The sequence below is a fragment of the Anser cygnoides genome, chromosome 5 (genome assembly GCF_040182565.1).
Source record: "Anser cygnoides isolate HZ-2024a breed goose chromosome 5, Taihu_goose_T2T_genome, whole genome shotgun sequence".
NCBI classification, from domain to species: Eukaryota; Metazoa; Chordata; class Aves; order Anseriformes; family Anatidae; genus Anser; species Anser cygnoides.
Genome location: NC_089877.1, coordinates 28,494,461 through 28,513,403, shown reverse-complemented (window position 1 = coordinate 28,513,403; position 18,943 = coordinate 28,494,461). Strand labels below are relative to the sequence as shown.

At 37.2% G+C, this 18,943-nt stretch overlaps 1 protein-coding gene and 1 long non-coding RNA gene across 40 annotated transcripts in view; one reads left to right on the top strand and one right to left on the bottom strand.

Moving 5' to 3' along the window:
• Positions 1 to 11,986, top strand: part of LOC106031688 (uncharacterized) — a 37,645-nt gene extending 25,659 nt beyond the window's left edge. The window contains exons 2-3 of the long non-coding RNA XR_001204404.3: positions 4,181 to 4,294; positions 10,723 to 11,986. This is a non-coding gene — a long non-coding RNA (uncharacterized lncRNA). The remainder of the gene's footprint in view (positions 1 to 4,180; positions 4,295 to 10,722) is intronic.
• GPHN (gephyrin) overlaps positions 1,336 to 18,943 on the bottom strand; it is a 366,964-nt gene continuing 349,356 nt past the window's right edge. For 37 of the 39 annotated variants that reach the window (XM_066998532.1, XM_066998522.1, XM_066998527.1 and 34 more), the window contains 6 exons: positions 9,614 to 9,701; positions 7,465 to 7,538; positions 6,173 to 6,237; positions 4,846 to 4,949; positions 3,533 to 3,629; positions 1,336 to 2,346 (listed from right to left, as the gene is read on the bottom strand). In XM_066998532.1, the coding sequence (XP_066854633.1) occupies positions 2,213 to 2,346; positions 3,533 to 3,629; positions 4,846 to 4,949; positions 6,173 to 6,237; positions 7,465 to 7,538; positions 9,614 to 9,701 (562 nt within the window). In that variant the 3' untranslated portion in view covers positions 1,336 to 2,212. Of the gene's footprint in view, positions 2,347 to 3,532; positions 3,630 to 4,845; positions 4,950 to 6,172; positions 6,238 to 7,464; positions 7,539 to 8,890; positions 9,066 to 9,613; positions 9,702 to 18,943 lie in introns of those variants that run through there. The other 2 variants (XR_010832041.1, XR_010832042.1) reach the window with 2 other exon arrangements.

The following is an 18,943-nucleotide window of genomic DNA, read 5'->3' as shown; positions in this document are numbered from 1 at the left end:
CAGCAGGGTGGCTAAAACAGTTTATATTAGCAGTGATTTGAAAAAAAAATCTTGATTGTTTTAACCTCTAAATGCTTTATTTGTTACAATGGTGGGTGTTATGATGCCAAGATATGGTTTAAATGGAGCCATGCATCATACACAGCATACTGCCAATTCTTCTCAGCCACATTTGTATTGAGTAATGGTTTTAATGTCAGCCAGACCCAAGATATTGCAGATAGGTTTCCTCACATCTCTCTTTTATCTTTCTCTAGCATTTCCAATTGTATGAACAATCTCTCATATTATTGTTACTGATGTCCTCTATAAACTTCCGATTTTTCACTGTATATGCTGCCTACTATTGGCCTGTAATAACCCTGAGCTATGTAATAATCCTTTTGCTTAAAATAGGCCATGTTGTACATTATTTCTCAGAGATGAGTTAAACTTTCCTCTCCCGCTATTGCTGTGGTTTACAATATTGGAACAGTAAATACAGGCATTCATGAATTTATCTTGATGCCATCCTGCCGCTATATAGAGAGACAACAAGTGTGGACATGTAGTCCAGAACAAAGAAATATGATCAGCAAGTTATATTAATATTTTTCTGAAAGATCATTCCCTGGAGTACCTTTGACCATGGTGTATGCCCACCTACCCGCTTTCTACCTTTGTAAAGGCCTGTGCAGGGAGTATTCAGGCTGTTGCAAGGCAAAGAGTTAGGTCTTAAAACCAGCCTCGGGGATGCCTTCTCCAGTTATTGTAGAACTACAACTCTGATCCACTGTGGCTGTCAGGACTTAAACACAATTTTCTGTGTCCTTGTTCCTGGCTAAGTCCTCCAACAATACTATACACAAAAGTTTTGACTTCGTGAATGGAGTTGATGGGACAGCATTTGACCCAAGAACTTCACGAAGCAAGGTGCAATATGGCACTGATATGATTTTAATCACAGATGAAACATGAAATCTGGCAAGGGCTGAACAGTCCCAGTATCAAAAGGAGAACCTCAGAAAAAGAAACTGAAAGCTCTATCAAATTCCACACAAAGCAGCACAAGAGCTGTTTGCAACTGCTACACAATTTAAACAGGAAAAAAATAGTATTTTCCAGCTTTGACTGGTCCAATTGTAAAACCCTCCAAATGCTGCTTCCATTTTGTCCCCTGGGAGATGAGTTTGAGAGAGCTCACTCTGTATTTTCAGTTTGCCCGTGATATACTGTACATTAGGGAAGGCTCTAGATTCTGTTTACTATTTCCCTTCCTTCCTCTCCTCTTCCCCCATCCCAAATACCCTCTTAAAACACTTTTTATTTTTTGTTCAAACAACAAGGCTAAACAGGTGAAATTTTAAATAATGATTGAGGATTTTTTTTATTCATTTAAGTTTCAATATCATTACAGAAAATGTTATGGTACAGAGTTGTTTAACATTAGTTTTATTTCTTTGCTCATTTAATTTCCACACGAATGCTGGTAACACTAATATCTGTACAAGATCAGTCTTTGATTTTTTTTAGTTTTTAGTTCTGTACATTTTTAAATGTATTGGTTAAAAAGGCTGTCAGCACTTAAGGAAGCAATTTTTTGTTTGTTGAAATAAAAGGTATCCAGTTACTGCCCAAGAGTACTGAGCTGGGTGGCTGCCGGGACAAGAGAGATCCCTGAACGCGCAGCGAGGTGAGGAAACCTCGGGGCTTCATTGGGTTCCCAGTGCAGCCACTCCGCTTTTGGCACTGTGCACATCAACACGAGATACAAGATAAAGAACAAGCAGAAGCTCTCTGTGAAGCGGTTATGAAGCATACTGATAAGGGAAATCCAAGTGTTGTCTACGCTAGTATAAATAAGCAGACAGCCTTGTTTTAAGAGCATAAGTAGTTGTATCTTAAAGATGAGAAAAAACACAAGTTCTGCAGGCACCTACTGCTGTCTACTAAAAGCTACCGCTATTAGAACTAGCATTGAACACACAAAGCAATTGCAAGGAAAGGAAAAAGTTGCTTTGATATAATCAGAATAAATTTCTTCATTAAGATTTCTTTTTAAAGATTTTTTTAAAAGGTATTTATTTAAATTCCATTTGAAATATAATTCAAGATGTTGACTATACTGATCAACTTTTATCCAAATCAGAAAAACTAGCTGTGCCGTTGCATATTACAGGATACAGTCAATGATATGTGGACATGCATCAAAGCTTCGCTCCTGCTGGTGACATCATAGCCTTCCAATGACCATGACATCCACCACCTCCCCCTTGTGAAGCTCCACATACTGCTCTGTCTTTGGAGGTAGCATCAACAGTCCATTGGCACTGCGCATACTCATCAGACGACTGCTCATCTGATTCCCTACAGAAGAGTCAGAGAAAAAGCTCAATTAGTTTTTCAGTTAGTTTCAAATGCTGCAACACACCAGGCAGGAAACAAGAGCTGTTCTTACAGATACTCATGTTACTAACTTATTCACAGAGCTGAGATTTAGCTGCTCAAAGGTAGAAAGGAACAGAGAACTATGTAGAGAAATAGTCAGCATCCCATCGTTCTCGTTCTCAAAACACTCATTCCCTTGCTGATTACTTTCCTATCCAGCCTTCCACATTTTTTCCCCTTACGTCTTTATCTGTACTTCATATCTTGTTGTAGTAAATTGCTAATTGCTTTTCTGTTGGAATTTCTACTTCTATCAAAATTACTTTATTTTTCTATTTGTGTATATAGTTCAGATTGTAGAGACCAAAACCAGCACAGTCTAGAATGTTTTTAATATACCAACTCAAAAGAATGGGTTTCTTCAGGACACTGAGCTATACAATATACCCTGGAGATAAACAGTATAGTATTGGTTGTAGTGACAAAAAAATTAAAATGCAGTAGGAACTCATGCCCATTAATTTATTGGTTTTCAAACATTTGGATTGACAGAGAAATCATTCCAGACAGTCTCCTTGCATAAGGAAAGAAGTGGCACATAACAAAACAGAAAAAGCATTCAAATGTACTATTTACCTCAACCGCAGCTGAGTATCCAGAAGCATCCCTAGATGGCAAACAAGACTAATAAAAGTCTTAGTCTGCTATAAGAGAACATATACTGCCACTGATGTTTCTTCTACTTCTCCAGTTCAGCTAGAATCACACATCTTTTATATGAATGTTTCTAACTCTGCCCCAAGCCGTGTTTATTTAGTACATGCACAAAGAGTAATGTGCCTGTGAGTACAAGCGAGCATGGATGAGTATTTACAAAAAGGAATGTGCGCATATATGCAAACATACAAGTATGTTTTGTGTATGTATAAAGGCAGCTTATTCTGATAAAGGTTTTAACTTTAAGTTGGTGAGTCATACCACGGCTGAATTTCACTACCATGAATGAATTAAATGACTGAACATGCATGTTCACGTGAGCAAGTCAGTCTGTGTAAGAAAGGTTATATGAAAATACATGTGCATGTGCTTGGTTGTTTTTAAACATGCATGAAGGAATGACGGGACCTGTGAGTATGTCTGTCAGTCTGTGTGGCTGGGCACTAACCTGTACTCTGTGCCCAAGGTAGTGGTTCTTGGTGATGCCAAGTCAGTATGCACCGATGATATTCTGGGCGGGGGTCCAATTTCACATCACATGATAACTGTAGAAGCAGCAAAGAAAGGATGAAAATATCATGCATTAAGATATCACTGTCTAAGATAATGGAATAATCTGTTCAATCTTTTCCCTTAATAATAGTCTTTTAAAAACTTGCATTTCCAGGCAACATGCTGTCTAGTGCAACATCAAAAGCCGTAGGATGTAAAGACTGCAGTATTTAAGGGAAATACAACTATGATATTATAATACCAAAGAGTATGATGGAGTCTGCAAGCATTAAGTGAAATATTGCAAAGCTGTTCTTTTACAGGAATTCAAAGATACTATCTCTCTGGAAAAAAGCTTTATCACTTCTGGTCTCTGGCTTACATTGTGTAAAGCTAAAACTTGTATTCACATTCAAAAACCTGCTAGCCCTGACAAAAGGGAAATGACCAGTCCTTGAAACGAAAAGACACACAAGGTATCACTCACAATGCAATTTAATTGAAGCGTATCGGAAAAGGCATGCAAAAGTGAGTGTTGTGTTTGAGGATCATGTTCCTCAAAACTGGAATGCTACAAATTTCTGTCTGTTTTCCAATACTTTAGACATGAGATAAAGGAAAAAACGGACTGCTGAGGAAGCATGTAAGAGAGACACAAGGGATACCCTGCAAGAGAAATGTCTGTGCATAGACAGGAAGACTAGGAAAACTATAAAAGGTAATCTGTTCTCTGATACCTTCTTTAAAGCAAAAATAGTAGAATAACACATTATAATAATATGCCTTGAATCTATGTTAAACAGAGTTACTATATCCAAAATTTCTTATAAGAGTGGCACGAATAGTTTAAAGGACTTACATTACTTAGAGTGGGGATCATGTAGATTACTTATATAAATAATTCAAGAACAGAAAGGCTTTCAAATTTGCATTTTCTATTGGCAATACAAAATATACCTAACTCTGGTATTTCCAGATTACTCTACATTTTTTATCAGAGGTACATCACAAATGTACTTTTTATACAGCAGAATATCCTTCCTGCCTGACTGGCAAATGGCTGCCTGTGTACATCTTGCTCCATTACATGGCCATCTCACTCTTACGAATTATGGGACTGAATATGAACCTCTGTTTTCTGTGAACTTCCTTCAACTTTTCAGAATTAGCCTAGTGTTCTGATTCCCCAAACAAGACAGTCTTTCAGAGCTCAAAGAGATGTGTTTCAACAACTTGAGAGACTTTTTAGATACAGGACAAGCTTCTTACCCTGGCTTTGATAATGGTGGGCCGAGGATCCAGGATACCCTGCATTTTCCTCAGTGCAGGAACAACGAAGAGATTGCAGGTGACAACAGCTGACACAGGATTGCCTGTAGGACAAAGAACAGCTGGTAGTGACACCCTTTTTCTTGACTTACTCTGTGAAGGCAATCTCCTATTTTTATAGCAATTGCACCCTAAAGGATTCCAAGGAGCTTTTCATGCTATGTACAGGAAACTTTCCACTTAAGTCTGCAGCAGCATGTGGCAAGTAAAACTGCTCAAAGCTACACTCTCTGGCTAATGTAGTGCTAAATCCTGCTCTGAGCACTACTGCCCCATGTTCCTCAGGCCCTGCCATTTGCTTCTATTCCTCTGCTGCCTTTCTTCTTACATATAGTTTTGTATGCGGCAGGGGCAATGTTTATTGTGCAAAGGCATAGGTCCAAGCTGATCTGGTGCTTGATTCATGATTAGGGTTTCCATGACCTACGGAAGAATAGGTAATATTAAATATCTTTCTATTACCTAACAGATGGCAAAAAGCTTTAGTACAGCTGCTGAGGAGAATTCTACTGACTTACATGGTTTCTGTTGACACACAAAAGAGGTGTTTGACCAACTTCTGTCAAACACTACTTGTCTTACACATCTGGCCTCCCTTATATGACAATTATAAAATATAAAATGTGACAACAGATACTCCATTATGTCTCTCCTGGAAAAACAAACAATCAAACAAAAAAACCCCAACCCTGTACTGCAGCAAGAGAGAGAAATGAGAGAAAAAAGTTGAAGAGTTCTGAACACCACTAGCTTATCAAGAACAGGATTCCTTGTTGTCAGAAATCCATGCAAAGCCAGAGCAGTAAGAATAAAATACATTCCTCCTAACTTAGGAGGACAGATTTATAGCTAGATTCCCAAAGAAATAATTTATTCTGAACTTTCCTATGGCAACCCAGCACGCAGGAGGTGAAGCAATGCTGCCCTCTTTTGGTTCCAAAGTACAAGGATGACAAAACAACCTTCACAGTGATGTTGTGTTCCTTGGCCCTCTGTAGGTCTTGTCTTAACTTTCAGTACTTCAGAGTGGATGCACTGACTTACGTGCACAGAATCTCTATTGGGAAGGTGAAGGGAGCTATGGGAAAAAAAAAAAACACCCCTGCACAGTGTATTTACAAAACCCAAAGAAATTGTTGGATGGAAAAAATTGTGAGGTCTGTACACCAGCACATTCTGAGGACGGAAGCAGGAACACCAGACATGGTATTGTTTCACATCTTGTCAGCTGTGCACAGCAACAAAAGTAATCCACAAAACATCTTACCTGGGAGCGCAAAGATTATTTTTCTTACGCCATCAATATCCAGAGTTGCAAAAGTTGTTGGCAGGCTACGGAAAAGGAAAGCTATTTATGATCTGCACTGGACTTTGACTGAACCTTATTATGCTGTTATTTTTACTATTTAGAAAATAAAACAAATGATGATTTTGCTTCTGGTGACAAACCACCAAAAAGTAGCTGAATTAATAAACAAAAATCTACATTCTGTCTTCATGCAAGAAACCAAATAACAAAGAAGTAACACCAAAATTAAACAGTAACAGAGCTGTATTTGCTTTCTATAGATGGCGCTCCATTTTTTTTGGTAAGATTAGTGATTAGTTCCCTTTACTCCCGTGTCTACAGCAGTATTGACAATGGAGCTTTACTGACAATGGAGCAGTACTTCAGAGCAGCAAATGCTATATAGTCTGCAGATGAACAAATTCAGACTTTTGTGACTCGTTATTGGGGCTGTTACAGTTATATAAATACGACAGAAATGTGATGATTCAAGACTGTGGCTAGCAAAGAAAAGGGACTCGTTAAAAGTTTTCTATATACTTATGTTAATATAATCCTTTCAAACATTAGAGATGATACATCATAGGAGCAATGATTAGGTTGAGTTCCTTGGCTTCATCTTGAGCTAACAACTACCATCTAGTCAGCAGTACCTGGAAGATTTGCCACACTTTGATCATTACTGCCTAATTTTCTATCTGCTAGGACTAATCAGTATCATATTTTACCAGGGGATCTTGGTGTTTGATGTTTTTGTTTTAACAGGAACTGTGTGCCAGACCTCCAAATCCATACTATAATAGATAAAACTTTCTAAATTAGTTGCCGTTTCATCTTTCTCAATAAATTGTTTGCTTATAGTGGTATGACCTATGTAAATTTTGAAGTGCAGTGAGATGGTTGTTAAACAAAACAGCATTTAAATGTCCCTGTATTTCCCAGGTATTTCATACAAATGTCAGCATCTTAGCTGTGATCACAGTGAAGATTATGGACATGCTTAAAGTATGTTAGTTCCTCCACAAACACCTGATTTGCAGCAGTTGTTGAGAAATATCTGTTAGTGATAAAAAGTAATCTCTCTGTTTAATTTTACCTATAAACATGATAACTAATATGAATAGGATGGACTTTGCTTTTTTCCCATATGTGTCTTCCATGTGGTTTATAATGTATTTGGAAAACTGGAATCTACTGAAGCACTTAGATAGCACTGATATTTGGCCAAATATAGCCTCAATCCATGCTACCTCATTAAAGAGATTTCTTACCCTGGTTTCATAAAAACTCTGCCAAAGTGAATCTGTGCGTGCAGATCAATATCCAGCACCTGTTTAAGATAGTCCTGTTTAAATTAAAAAAAGAAAATCAATTAAGTAACATCAAAGTGGCTTATATCATCTAAGTGTTCAAAGCAATTAATTAATATCAAGTGAAGATGAAAGACTTGTTATATCCTGAAAGTGCTATGGTCCAATGGGGAATTTCCAGTATTTGAAAGAAAGTATTTTCAAAAAGAAGGGGTGAAGAACAAACTGATTTTAGGTGCCAAACCTGACTCCACAAAGACATACTAATATATTTACTTAAAAGTCAGCTGCAGCATCGGAATCTTAAGAGGACCCCACAAATACCTATTACTAGAACATTCTTTATGTAAAAGATAGGAAAAAAAACAACCTTTACGATTCAAAGTTAAGCCTTCAAATCATCAAGCTATTTAACTTTTGCCACAGAAGCTATCTAGAGGCAGAGTTAGAGATCTCCTAGTACTTTTGAAATCAAGACTGTAGAAATCATAGTTTTTCAGGATACTGTAATTATTGTAATTTCTTGGGGACATGGTCTAATTCACAGTGTTCAGGTTTAACGGTCCTAAGTTTCTTAGAAAAGAAAAACTGTAGGTGGCTTGTGCATTAGTTCAAGTTAAACACTTCTGCATAAACACAATCGATCCAGTTATTACAAAAATTGGAATTACTTGTTCAGTCTTTACTGAAAATTGCTGTGTTCAAAGATGTAGTATCCTGTCTGTTGTGTTTAGTGAGACTTAAGACACAGGACATAACAATCAACTGTTAAGACAGACTTTAGAAGCAGTAAATCTGAAGCTCCCTTGCAGTTTTCCCATCTCTCTCACTCTCTTGTTCAAATACTTGGAAAGCAGCATTTTTTTTTCAGCCAGGCATGAGTTCTCACTTATTGATTATTGATTGTGTTAACCACATTTTTACTTGCCATTTAATTTTTGGATGCTCAGTTATTTCATTAAACCTGCTAAAAGCTCAGTATTAGAGGTAGAACTGTCAGTGGAATACAGAGCCTATTGACTTTATGCTGTTGCCTAAAATTTGGGCTACAGAGAAGTTAGCCAGAATGCATAAATGCCTGTAAGACCATTCAGCAGTCTAGTCACTTCCTAGAGTTCCCACGTCTGTACAATGTCCCAATTTACTACATTACTACACTCCCAATTTAAAGATCAGCACTTGTCCTTGAGTATTTTTCTACAAATACTGAGGAGAATAATGGAATTGAAAGTAATTGGCACTGGTTTAACTTGTTATCCGTTCCCATGATGTATCCAACAATATGATTTCTACTCAGAAAAGTGACAAAAACAGTACTGATGCTTGTCATCTCCTAATGACTGTCTTTAGTATCTGTTAGTTATAAAAGGAGAGATGTTTGTTTTACCTGCCAAACTCACAGATTCAGCCTGGGATCAAAAAGTAATCTGAGTTTTCCTTCGCATAAGTCATGATTAATAAATGTCCTGCAGGTTCATCTACGCCCCACCAGCATCTTTGTATCCCTATTTTCTTTGATGGTTTTGTCACAGGGATTACCAACAGGAACTCAATCAACAATTCTGTTAATGATTCAAAAGGCAAATATATCAGCTCACTGTGTCTCGTATGTATTGCCTCTGTAGGACTATCAGGTGTAAAATGTGATCAGACTATTTTTGTAACAGATATAGCTCTGGCACACACAGGAAACAGATCTGCTGAGTAAGAAAAAGCTATTTATATACTCAGCTGCTTTTCACAGTACTTGCAAAGTATCTTTATTCTGCCTACATTTCACCTGCTCTAAGAATAGAAAGAAGTCTGTTGTCTTCATGTACTATTAACCAATCACCTTTGTTATCATAACTATACAACTAATTCCTTAAATAAAAAAAAATGCAAATCACTCACATCGAGAATTAGAATCTTCCCTGTTGTACTACATCTACTATAATAAGAACAAAGTAAATGAGGACAGCATTGATGGCTTTTTTCTTACTTAATTCACACAAAAAAGTAAGATCCCTTATTAATAAACATTAATACAAAGGCAGAAGCTCTGATGACAGACTCTGGCTTGAAATTCTTATATATATATTTTAGGAAGTCATACTTAAATTTAGCATACCTTTTCCCCCATAGATACGCCTCCTGATGTAATGATCACATCAGCACGACTGATACCCTCATTCAGTGCATTCAGTAAATCATCTGGGCTACAGAAAAGAACAGGCAAGCAGATTAGTGGCATGGAACTATTAAGAGTTACAGCATAAGTAAGCAACTGTGTGCACAAATATAGATGTATATATACACACACACACACTTGAAAAAGTAGATACAACTAGGATGATATTGAGATTTTTTTCCCTCTGAAGGCTCCACACTGCTCTGTTCAACTCAAGAATTGAAGTCTCATTAGGTGAACATCACACAGGTTGCCACCTTTCTATCTAAAAGCTTTGCAACAGGAATGGAAGGATGCTTTAGGCTGGGACTAAAGAACACCAACACAAGTCTATAAAAGTGTACCACTTGCACAGTTCATAGCAATACAAATTATGAGTTAGGTGAACCAACAGGGCTATGTAGAGAGACCTGACACATGAAAACTTCTGGCCTCTAAGCAGGCTGCACTACTACCTGTCTGACTTTTTTGATGTGTGCAAAAATGGGGGTAACGCTCCACTTCAAACTTCCATCAGTGAAAAGTGGGAGTAAATCCTTTGTTTATCTTCTCCGTTAGATGCCATTGCAGCAAAGACAGCTGTACATGCACTTCACCTTGAAAAACCACAATCCATTCTGTTCAAGTGCCTATTTACCTTCATGCGAAACAGTGTATAAGGAGTTGTCGTGTTCCTCCGTAAAAAAGAGTGTAATTGCAAAGGTGAAAGACAGCAACTGAGTATAATTTCAATTTTGGTGTCTTAAATCTCTCTCTTTTTTTTAAGATCTAAACAGGAATTGTAATTTTGAAGTAGCCATCCTCTGCCTAACAGCAGTGTTGATGCTAACACAGAGCTTAAAGGCACACAGTGTTGGGACTCGGTAACACAAATTATACAAGAATACTAAAGGAATCCAAAACAATTTTCAAGACTTATTAAAGTCTTTTGCATACTTTGCATTTAACGTTTGTGAACTGACCAGAGGCTAACCAATTTCTAGGACTGTATGTAATGTTCCTTCAACACTGTCTTTTTCCTTTAAGTATTCTGAAATTTATTTTTATAGGAGGCTGTTCCTTCCCGGAATGCCGTTCAAAGAATTAGCAATAATGCCAGCAACTGTATAAGGGAATTCATCTGGACTACAGGACCTCAGTTAAGTGTTACACTACAATTACAAAACATATTAAAATGGATTATCAAGGCTCCTCATGCTGCAAATGGCATGTCGGTTATACTTTGGGAACTTCTGCTATATGTCACTAAAAAATAGAATCCCTGCAGTTATTTTGGGGTTTGAACTGGAAACAGGAAAATCAGAAATACTGTGCAAGTCCTCTTTGACCTTTCAGAGACTAGCAGAATTTGTGTGTTCCAGAAGGACTCAGAAAGAGAAATCCTTTCTTCTGAGAATCCTGTCTTTGCCCATGGCTTGGTGAAATATGACTTAAGCAGCAGTTAGCATTACTTCTTGCTGGGTGCATTACATTTTATGTAACACAAGGACAACTGCACTCCCTCAGTGAGTGGATAATTCAGGTGCATGCAACTCTGCACACTCCTCATCTCTCCAGCAGAGAGCCGTCCAGTATCCTCCACCCTGCTTGCCTTCCAGGCAGAAAGACTCCAGGACCCTTTCTCCACCATTTCCAGTGACTGATGCAGCATCCTCTTTGGCATCACACAGTGTGGTTAACCTGCACAACTTTTCTGTTTATGTTGGATTACAGCCACTCTTGAGGTTATACTGCTTTGTAAGAGGTAGGCAACAAATTACAGCAGAAAGAAAAGCACATTACTGATGCCACAGCATAGACTGTAAGCAATCAGCTGTAATTAAATATTGCCATGTTTTAATGGAAGCAGTGGCTGTACATACCGTGGTGTGACTCCAAGACTCATGTAAGGTCTTAAGTGGCAAGTTGTTTTATGGTAGTGCGTATCTTGGATACTCTAACTAGCCTACAAATGAATGGCTAAACCACATTTTTTTTGGGGGGGTGTGGAGGGGAGATTATAAAATGTACAGACTCAAACACAACCATCTCCTTCTTTGTTCTTCAGGAAACAGAGACATTTTCTCAGCTGCCCCTTCTGAAATCTCAGTATCATTTTATTCAAAAAACAGCATGGGTCTTCACTAGTTTTGAAGGCTAGAAGAAAAAAACAAGTCTGCTGTTGGCTATAGTTGTGTCTTCTTCAGAACCAATTGTTTCATATTGATGGTCTAAGAAGCAACTTGCATGCAGTAAGATATTGCTTAAGATTATTATAATTTGTAACAGAAGTTGCTCAGCATCTAAGTCTTCCTTAATACTTGCGAACAAGGGTGCAGGCTGGAATGCCCCAAGGAACACGTACGTATTCATTACACAGGTGGATATAAGCCTTGCTGAAGCGCGATGACAGATGTTCATGCCATTATTCTTAGGCTAAGACTGCTTTCAGTACAGTTTCCTCATTATGTTGCGATGCAGGTGAGGATCTTATCTGGAGCTTGCTTCAGGCTGTTTCATTTTATCTTGCTCAATTATTTAAAGGTTATTCATAGGCAGCAAGACCACTTGTCTGAGGAGATTCTAATTCTGGATTATGAAGCCTGCTTGCTTTTGGTTGTGGTTTGAGAATAATGGAAGGAACAGTAAAAAGCAAACAAGTCTATATATAACTACTGTTAAATAGAATGGAAGTGCTCTTATTTATATACTGAAAATATTTATTTTATATACTAAATATATATTTTTATAAAATATAGTATTTCTTGCCAAAGGAAAAAACAAAACAAAACAAAATAAACCCAGTCTCAGAACAGGTGAGGGCTCAATTCACAACTTTGTTTACGACAGTAGCATACCACTGAAGGTAGTTCATCATGGAGTTTTTTTTATTACATGCCATGTAAAAAGATTAAGATTACTGAACTTGGTGTGTTTTTTAGCATTTCCAGTAGAATGCCTTGCATAATATATCATTTTTTTTAACATCTTTATAATGGAAAATATTTAAAAATTCTATTGCTAAAATTTTCAACCAATAGCACTGCATATCCTCTTCAGTTAGTTGCAAAATGAATTGAATTCCTCCAAATGAAAGATATGACAGAAACATAATAATAAACTGAATGATTACACTAGTTTTGCTTTCATTCTGAAGGAAAGATTTACTGGATTTCCTCACTTGTCTTTGTAGCAGGCTTCTTTCTTTTGCCATATTTGGCATACTTTTTGTCACTCAAGTCTATCTAACCTTCTTTATATCCTAATCGAAGCTGGTAGTTTCACTTCTGCAGTTAATACAAGACACTCTAATGACAGGAGTCACCTGCTGTAATGTTCAATCAACATCGCGGCAAACATTTCCATTGTCTTTAGTGGAGTTCATGCAGAGTTATCACTCAGATTGCACATTAACAAATATTTGATATAAATATAATCAGATAACAAGATATTAATTCTCTTTTCATTTATTGCATAAAAATGAGGAGCAGCTTCTCCTTTGGATTCACATAGAAATTGAATAAATAACTTAAGACTATTAACTTCTGGAAGAACAGACAAAATAATTTTGGCATCTGAGCATAATAAGACAAGATCATTCTAATGGGCCTGTGACAAATCACTGTGAAGCTGAGAAGTGACACTCATGTCTGAGCAGGTACAGATCAGAAGCTTTCTTCTGAAACCCTGGCAATTGCTAGGGGCAGGATACTGGATTAGCTAGACTAATGGTCTCATTTACTAGAATAAATCCTTAAAAATGTCTTCCAAAAGTGCTATTGGATTTTTTATTTATTTTTATTTTCTTTTGTGTGTGGACAGGACTGTACCAGGTGCTCAAATATAATAGTGAATGCCTTAATCAATGTAAAGGAGATTTTGATGGGAAGTCTCATTTCCAGATAGCAAAACTATTCTGTATCATTTGGTGATTTTCAAAGTCAGTGTGACACTGTGCAAGAGAAGAGAGCGTGCTTTTCTTACATGCTGGAATTGATAATTGATTAAAGAAACTATATACAGAACTCTCTGCATACTTCGGATTACATCCCAGCATCTTCTGTGAATACAATGAAAAAAATCTGTTCTATAAAGATCACATGAAGTTTACGAAACTATTCATACAGGTAAGGACAAATCCAAACTTTCTCTCAAAAAAGAAAGAAATCTCCATTTACAGCAGGTTGTGTCTGCACAAGTGTATGTGTATTGTACTTACATTTTTAAAGATGCAGACATAAAGCTTTATATAAAGAGCCCATGTACTTTTATGTATATCTTAATACTCTCAACTAATTACACCAGCCTGATAAACAGAACATCTATTTTACCACCTCAATTTCCTGATCTTTATTTAGTTTTATGAAACAGAAAGCATACTACAATCTGGAAATTAGTTGGAGGATATCTGTTGTATAGTGTCAGCAGCATGTGTACAATCCAGTAAGCATATGCATGTCATTTCAGTTGACATGCCATTTGATTTCATTAATTTGAAGAGAGCCTTTGCAGGATGGCAGTGTACCAGAATAGGAACACCTTCTATATTCATGAAAAAATCTGATTATCAAAGCTGTTTTGTGGAAAACTGTTATGCAGCACTTGATTGCTGATCTGTCACCAAACTGAAAAGATATACAAGAGCTTAAGAGCTTGAACAAGAAAATGATACAAGCCTCATTAAAATAGTCATCAACTATGTAAAAGGTTTTTTTCCCTTCTCTCTATCAAAAAATAGCTACAGTGCAGTCAGGACCAAAGAATTCTCTGCTTAAAGTGCCACTTTTAAGTACCTTAAATTACAGTATAGTTTTCTCTTCCAAATAAAATCAATGTTTGTTAATTAATTTCTGTTGATCCTATTGTTTTGATTTACTGTCATGAATTATAAATCTGTCAACCTCATCTGTGATACAACCCTTAACACCATCAATTTGAGCTATGGGCAACTGAACTCACTACAAGACTCACTACAAGAAGGACATGGAGGTGCTGGAGCATATCCAAAGAAGGGCCACAAAGTTGGTGAAGGGTCTAGAGAACACGCCTATGAGGAGCGGCTGAGGGAGTTGGAGGTGTTTAGCGTGGAGAAGAGAAGTCTCAGGGGAGACTTTATTGTACTTTATAGTTACCCTGAAGGCGGTTGTAGCGAGGTAGGCATCGGGCTCTTCTCCCAAGCACTGAGTGATAAGATGAGGGGAAATGGCCTCAGGTTGTGCCAGGGGAAGTTTAGGTTCGATGTTAGGAGAAATTTCTTTATGGAAAAGGTTGTGCAGCACAGGAGTAGGCTGCCCAGGGCAGTGGTTGAGTCACCATCCCTGGAGGTCTTCAAGAAACACGTAGATGTAGAACTTAGTAGCGCGATTTAGTGGTGGACATTAGTACTGGGTTAAAGGTTGAACTAGATGATCTTACAGGTCTTTTCTGACCTGACTGATTCTATGATTCTATGAACTGTTCAGTTATATCATTTAATTCAGAAAACAAATAACAACAGATCGTGAGCTGCACGACCTACCCCTCAGTAGTAAAATGTGTGATCCCTGTAAAACTGAACTGGGACATTTAGTTACGACTGACTTATCAATACATTGTCACAGTGCAGAATCTGTAGTTCATTCCAGATTTCTAGGACCATTTCCACCAAGTTCTTGCCATAGCTGTCTCATTTGTTCAAAACAATCTCATTATCTGACAGTCATTTTCAGTCCTTGTTGTCCTTTGCCATATACAGCTACTACTGTTGAATGACTAATAGAAATTCTTTTGATAGTAATATTCTTCTACTTGGCAGCCCAGGCTTTTATAAACCCAGATTATTTTTGGAAAACTACTTTTGGAAAACTACTTTTTAAATTGGTGCATGCAAAACATCACATTTAGCACCTTAAACCTCAGTGCTTTACAAATATATTGGGCATAAATACAGAAAGATATGCATGCATCATAATGTGCCAGATGCATCCAGAAGTGCCTTATGTGAGTAAAAAGCAGAGCTGGATAACCTTTCTTGTCTACTGTTTTACTTCATTGGAAAATGTCTTATACATTTCAATTACATGCTGAAATAGGTACCCCTTCAAACATGACTCCTCACAGACTCAGAGGATCTATAGATTCCTGCACACATAGTGAAAACAGAGGTGCTAGCAGTGGCTCTACACTAATCACATTGAAGACCAGAAGTAGATCAGCTGCTCCTCTAAACTACAGCAGTTGACGGCAAACTTTGAAAGTCTATGTGCCATCATCTGCAGGTACCTAGAGTGTAGCATTTTATGGTCGCTTCCATGTGGAACACTGGCTTGTGCTGGTTTTGCATCTTCTGACGCCTAATTTCAGTTAAACAGATCTCCCAGAAGAAGAAAAAATTTAACAAAACTACAAGGACCTGCTAGAAATTTTCCTCGTGTGAAAAGATCCTGATAGTTTCTACTTCCACCTCAGAAAAAAAGAAAAAGAAAAGGAAAAACAACAAAGAATTTAATAAACGAAAACTTTCATCAAAAAGCCAAGAGTACTTACTGTACTCAGACAGAGATCTCATCAAGCGCAATGACATTTCCATTTGAGGAAAGACAGGATATGGATTTGATCCTTTTTGATTAACTCATTTTTCTTCTTGTGCTCATTCAGTTGAGGTGACAGATTTCAAAATGAAGAGATGGATGCAGCTGGGCATAAAGACAAAGTCTGTCACGCACTTCTCACCTCATGGCTGAGACGAATATTTTGCATATCAGTAATTTGCAGGATGCGGAATAGTGAATAGATGCCCCATAAGGTTTAGCTAACTAAAGCCAACTTCCGTAGAGTATATTTTGAAGGTAATAGGAACTCTGTGTTTTGACTAGTATGGTTTTCTAAAGTAGAAACTGATTCAACTTTGATGATGTATGTAAGAACATATGGGCACTCTTCTTAAACTGTATTTGTTTCAAAATTCTCTACTGTATTCCATCATGTTCTCATAATGTTTCTTCCTTCTACCTTCTGTGGTATTCCCCTGGATCACTTTGAACAGATGCAACATGTTTTTCCTAAGAATATAGGCCAGCTTGTGAGGAAAGCTGCAATAATTACCGTAGCATTTGGCTTGTTTAACATGAGTACGCAAGCTTTGTTTATCTGATAGCAACATAAAAAGAACCCGTCTTTTTTACTTTTTGCTGTTCCTTTAATTGATGCTGCTGCAAATAAGAACACTATTTTCCAGAGTAATCTTTTTCATGTATAATCTATGAACTCAAAAAGACTTTGCTTAGAGGTGTTCAACTCTCATTCAAGTTACCATGAGATCTGTCCAATGTCTTAAACTTCACATCTGGGTGACAATGTACTCCACTGTTTTTATGGACGGTTTCAGAAGACTCCCACTCATATATGTAACAGAATGACAAAAGACAAGAGATGGTAAGAACAGAGATAGCAGTGGGAATGCAACAGGAAAAGCTCCCATGTTGTAGCAGCCAGGTGCTTTATGTACTGTGGAGTACATTCCTATATGATGCCATTACATCATTGATGGTTGGCTCTGTATCCCATTCTTGTCTGCTGCTTGTGTACATTCATTCATCTGCAATCATTTGCTTGTGAATTACTGTGATATTTTTCATCAAGACTGAAAGTACAGGAACAAACTTTTGATAGTAGGTTCTGGTCTTCAGGTGCTGTGCCATTGTATACCACTGAGCACTTTGGTGTTGTTGCTGGTAGAACACTGTCTTGGAGTAAACTTAAGTGTTAAAGGATTCCTTTTTTTTAGGGTGACTGGTTCTGGATGATTATTTCCCCAGTGTCTGGAGACAAAAGCACGATGCTTAGATGCTTGTAACAGTACCAATATCCAATCTAAATCCAGACTAGCATGCATCTGCTTAAAGAAAGGAGGAGTCTGAGAACTGCTGATTTCCATTAATCAATAAATTTTCCCCGGCTATTTTATTGGTTGAGGACAATGAACCTTAGAGATTCAATTCCAATACCTACCAGAAATCCATTATATTTTCCGGAAAGTTGGATGGGATTTCAATACTAAATATAGTAGCTTCTATTTTATCTTCCTTCTTAGTCTATATGGATTCACTGAAAAGTTTTTTTACTTTTGGAGTGGAAAATATTCCACAATTGTAATTGTAGTTGGGTTGAACTAATATGATTGAAGATTACACCACACAGTACAATAATCAATGCCAAAGACATTGCTCATCAGCAAAGATGACAGTGCATTCGTGAGTCTGAAGAGTAAATATGGTTCTGCTGGTTAGTTCTCTCTCTGAGAACTTATGGAATATGAGAAATGGCTTATACAGACATCACTGAAAGTAGAATATTGCAACTGATGTAACTAGTACTAGGTGCTTATAGAAAGCAGACAGTATTACAAAATCTGGCACGTGGTGTCATGGCATAGTTATCGTGGAATTTCTTACCTTATTAACATTTTGCTTTAGCTTCAATTTTAAGTAAGAATTCAAGAGCTAAATTCTGTAAATTAGTGTAATTGCTCTTGAACTACAGTAGGCATGTCTCTGTGATAGGTAGAAATGCAGTCCCTAAATGCAGTGCCTCAAAATGAAGGCTTTCTCTGAAAAACACAACCTTTGACAGAAACATGACTTAGTCATGTGAAAAAATGTCTGTCTCCAGAAGAAAACTGACCTGGCAGCCACAGGTCAGAGAAAATAGGAAAGTGCCTTCAAAAATTTTTTCTTGTTACTGGCTATATCTTAATAGTTTTTGTTTTGTTTGTTTTATTTTAAGAAAATGTCATAAAATAAAAAATACTAAAACATAATACAAATTCTACATGAAGAGTAAATTACAGCTTATGAGAACTAAGTGAAAAGAAGGAACAGAAGAGAAACTTATCTTGTTTCAGGTGAGCCAGTCACTTTTTTTAACAGCTGATAATCAATGGAAGAAACTAGAACTTCATTTGTATCTGTAATACTTGGCTATATTCTTTCAAGCACAAAGATGTTTTTCATGTAAGAAAATACTCATGGTGTTTTCTCCAGCTCCAGAAGCAGAAGCGTTTTTTCATTTCTCCTGTTACAGGTAGCAGGGCTTTACTCTACCAGCTCTTTTTGTTGGTGTTTGCCCTAGCACGGCTTACAAATACCCAAAGGCTCTTTTAATATGTGTCCTCCAGGTTTAAGTTGTTAGTAATGATATGTGATTAGACTCGTATGAGGAATTTCAAGTTGATCAGCTCCTGCTAGATTCCAGTTTCCAAGCAACTTCTGATAAAGGCAGACAATCTACATCATGTTCTTCACATTTAATTAA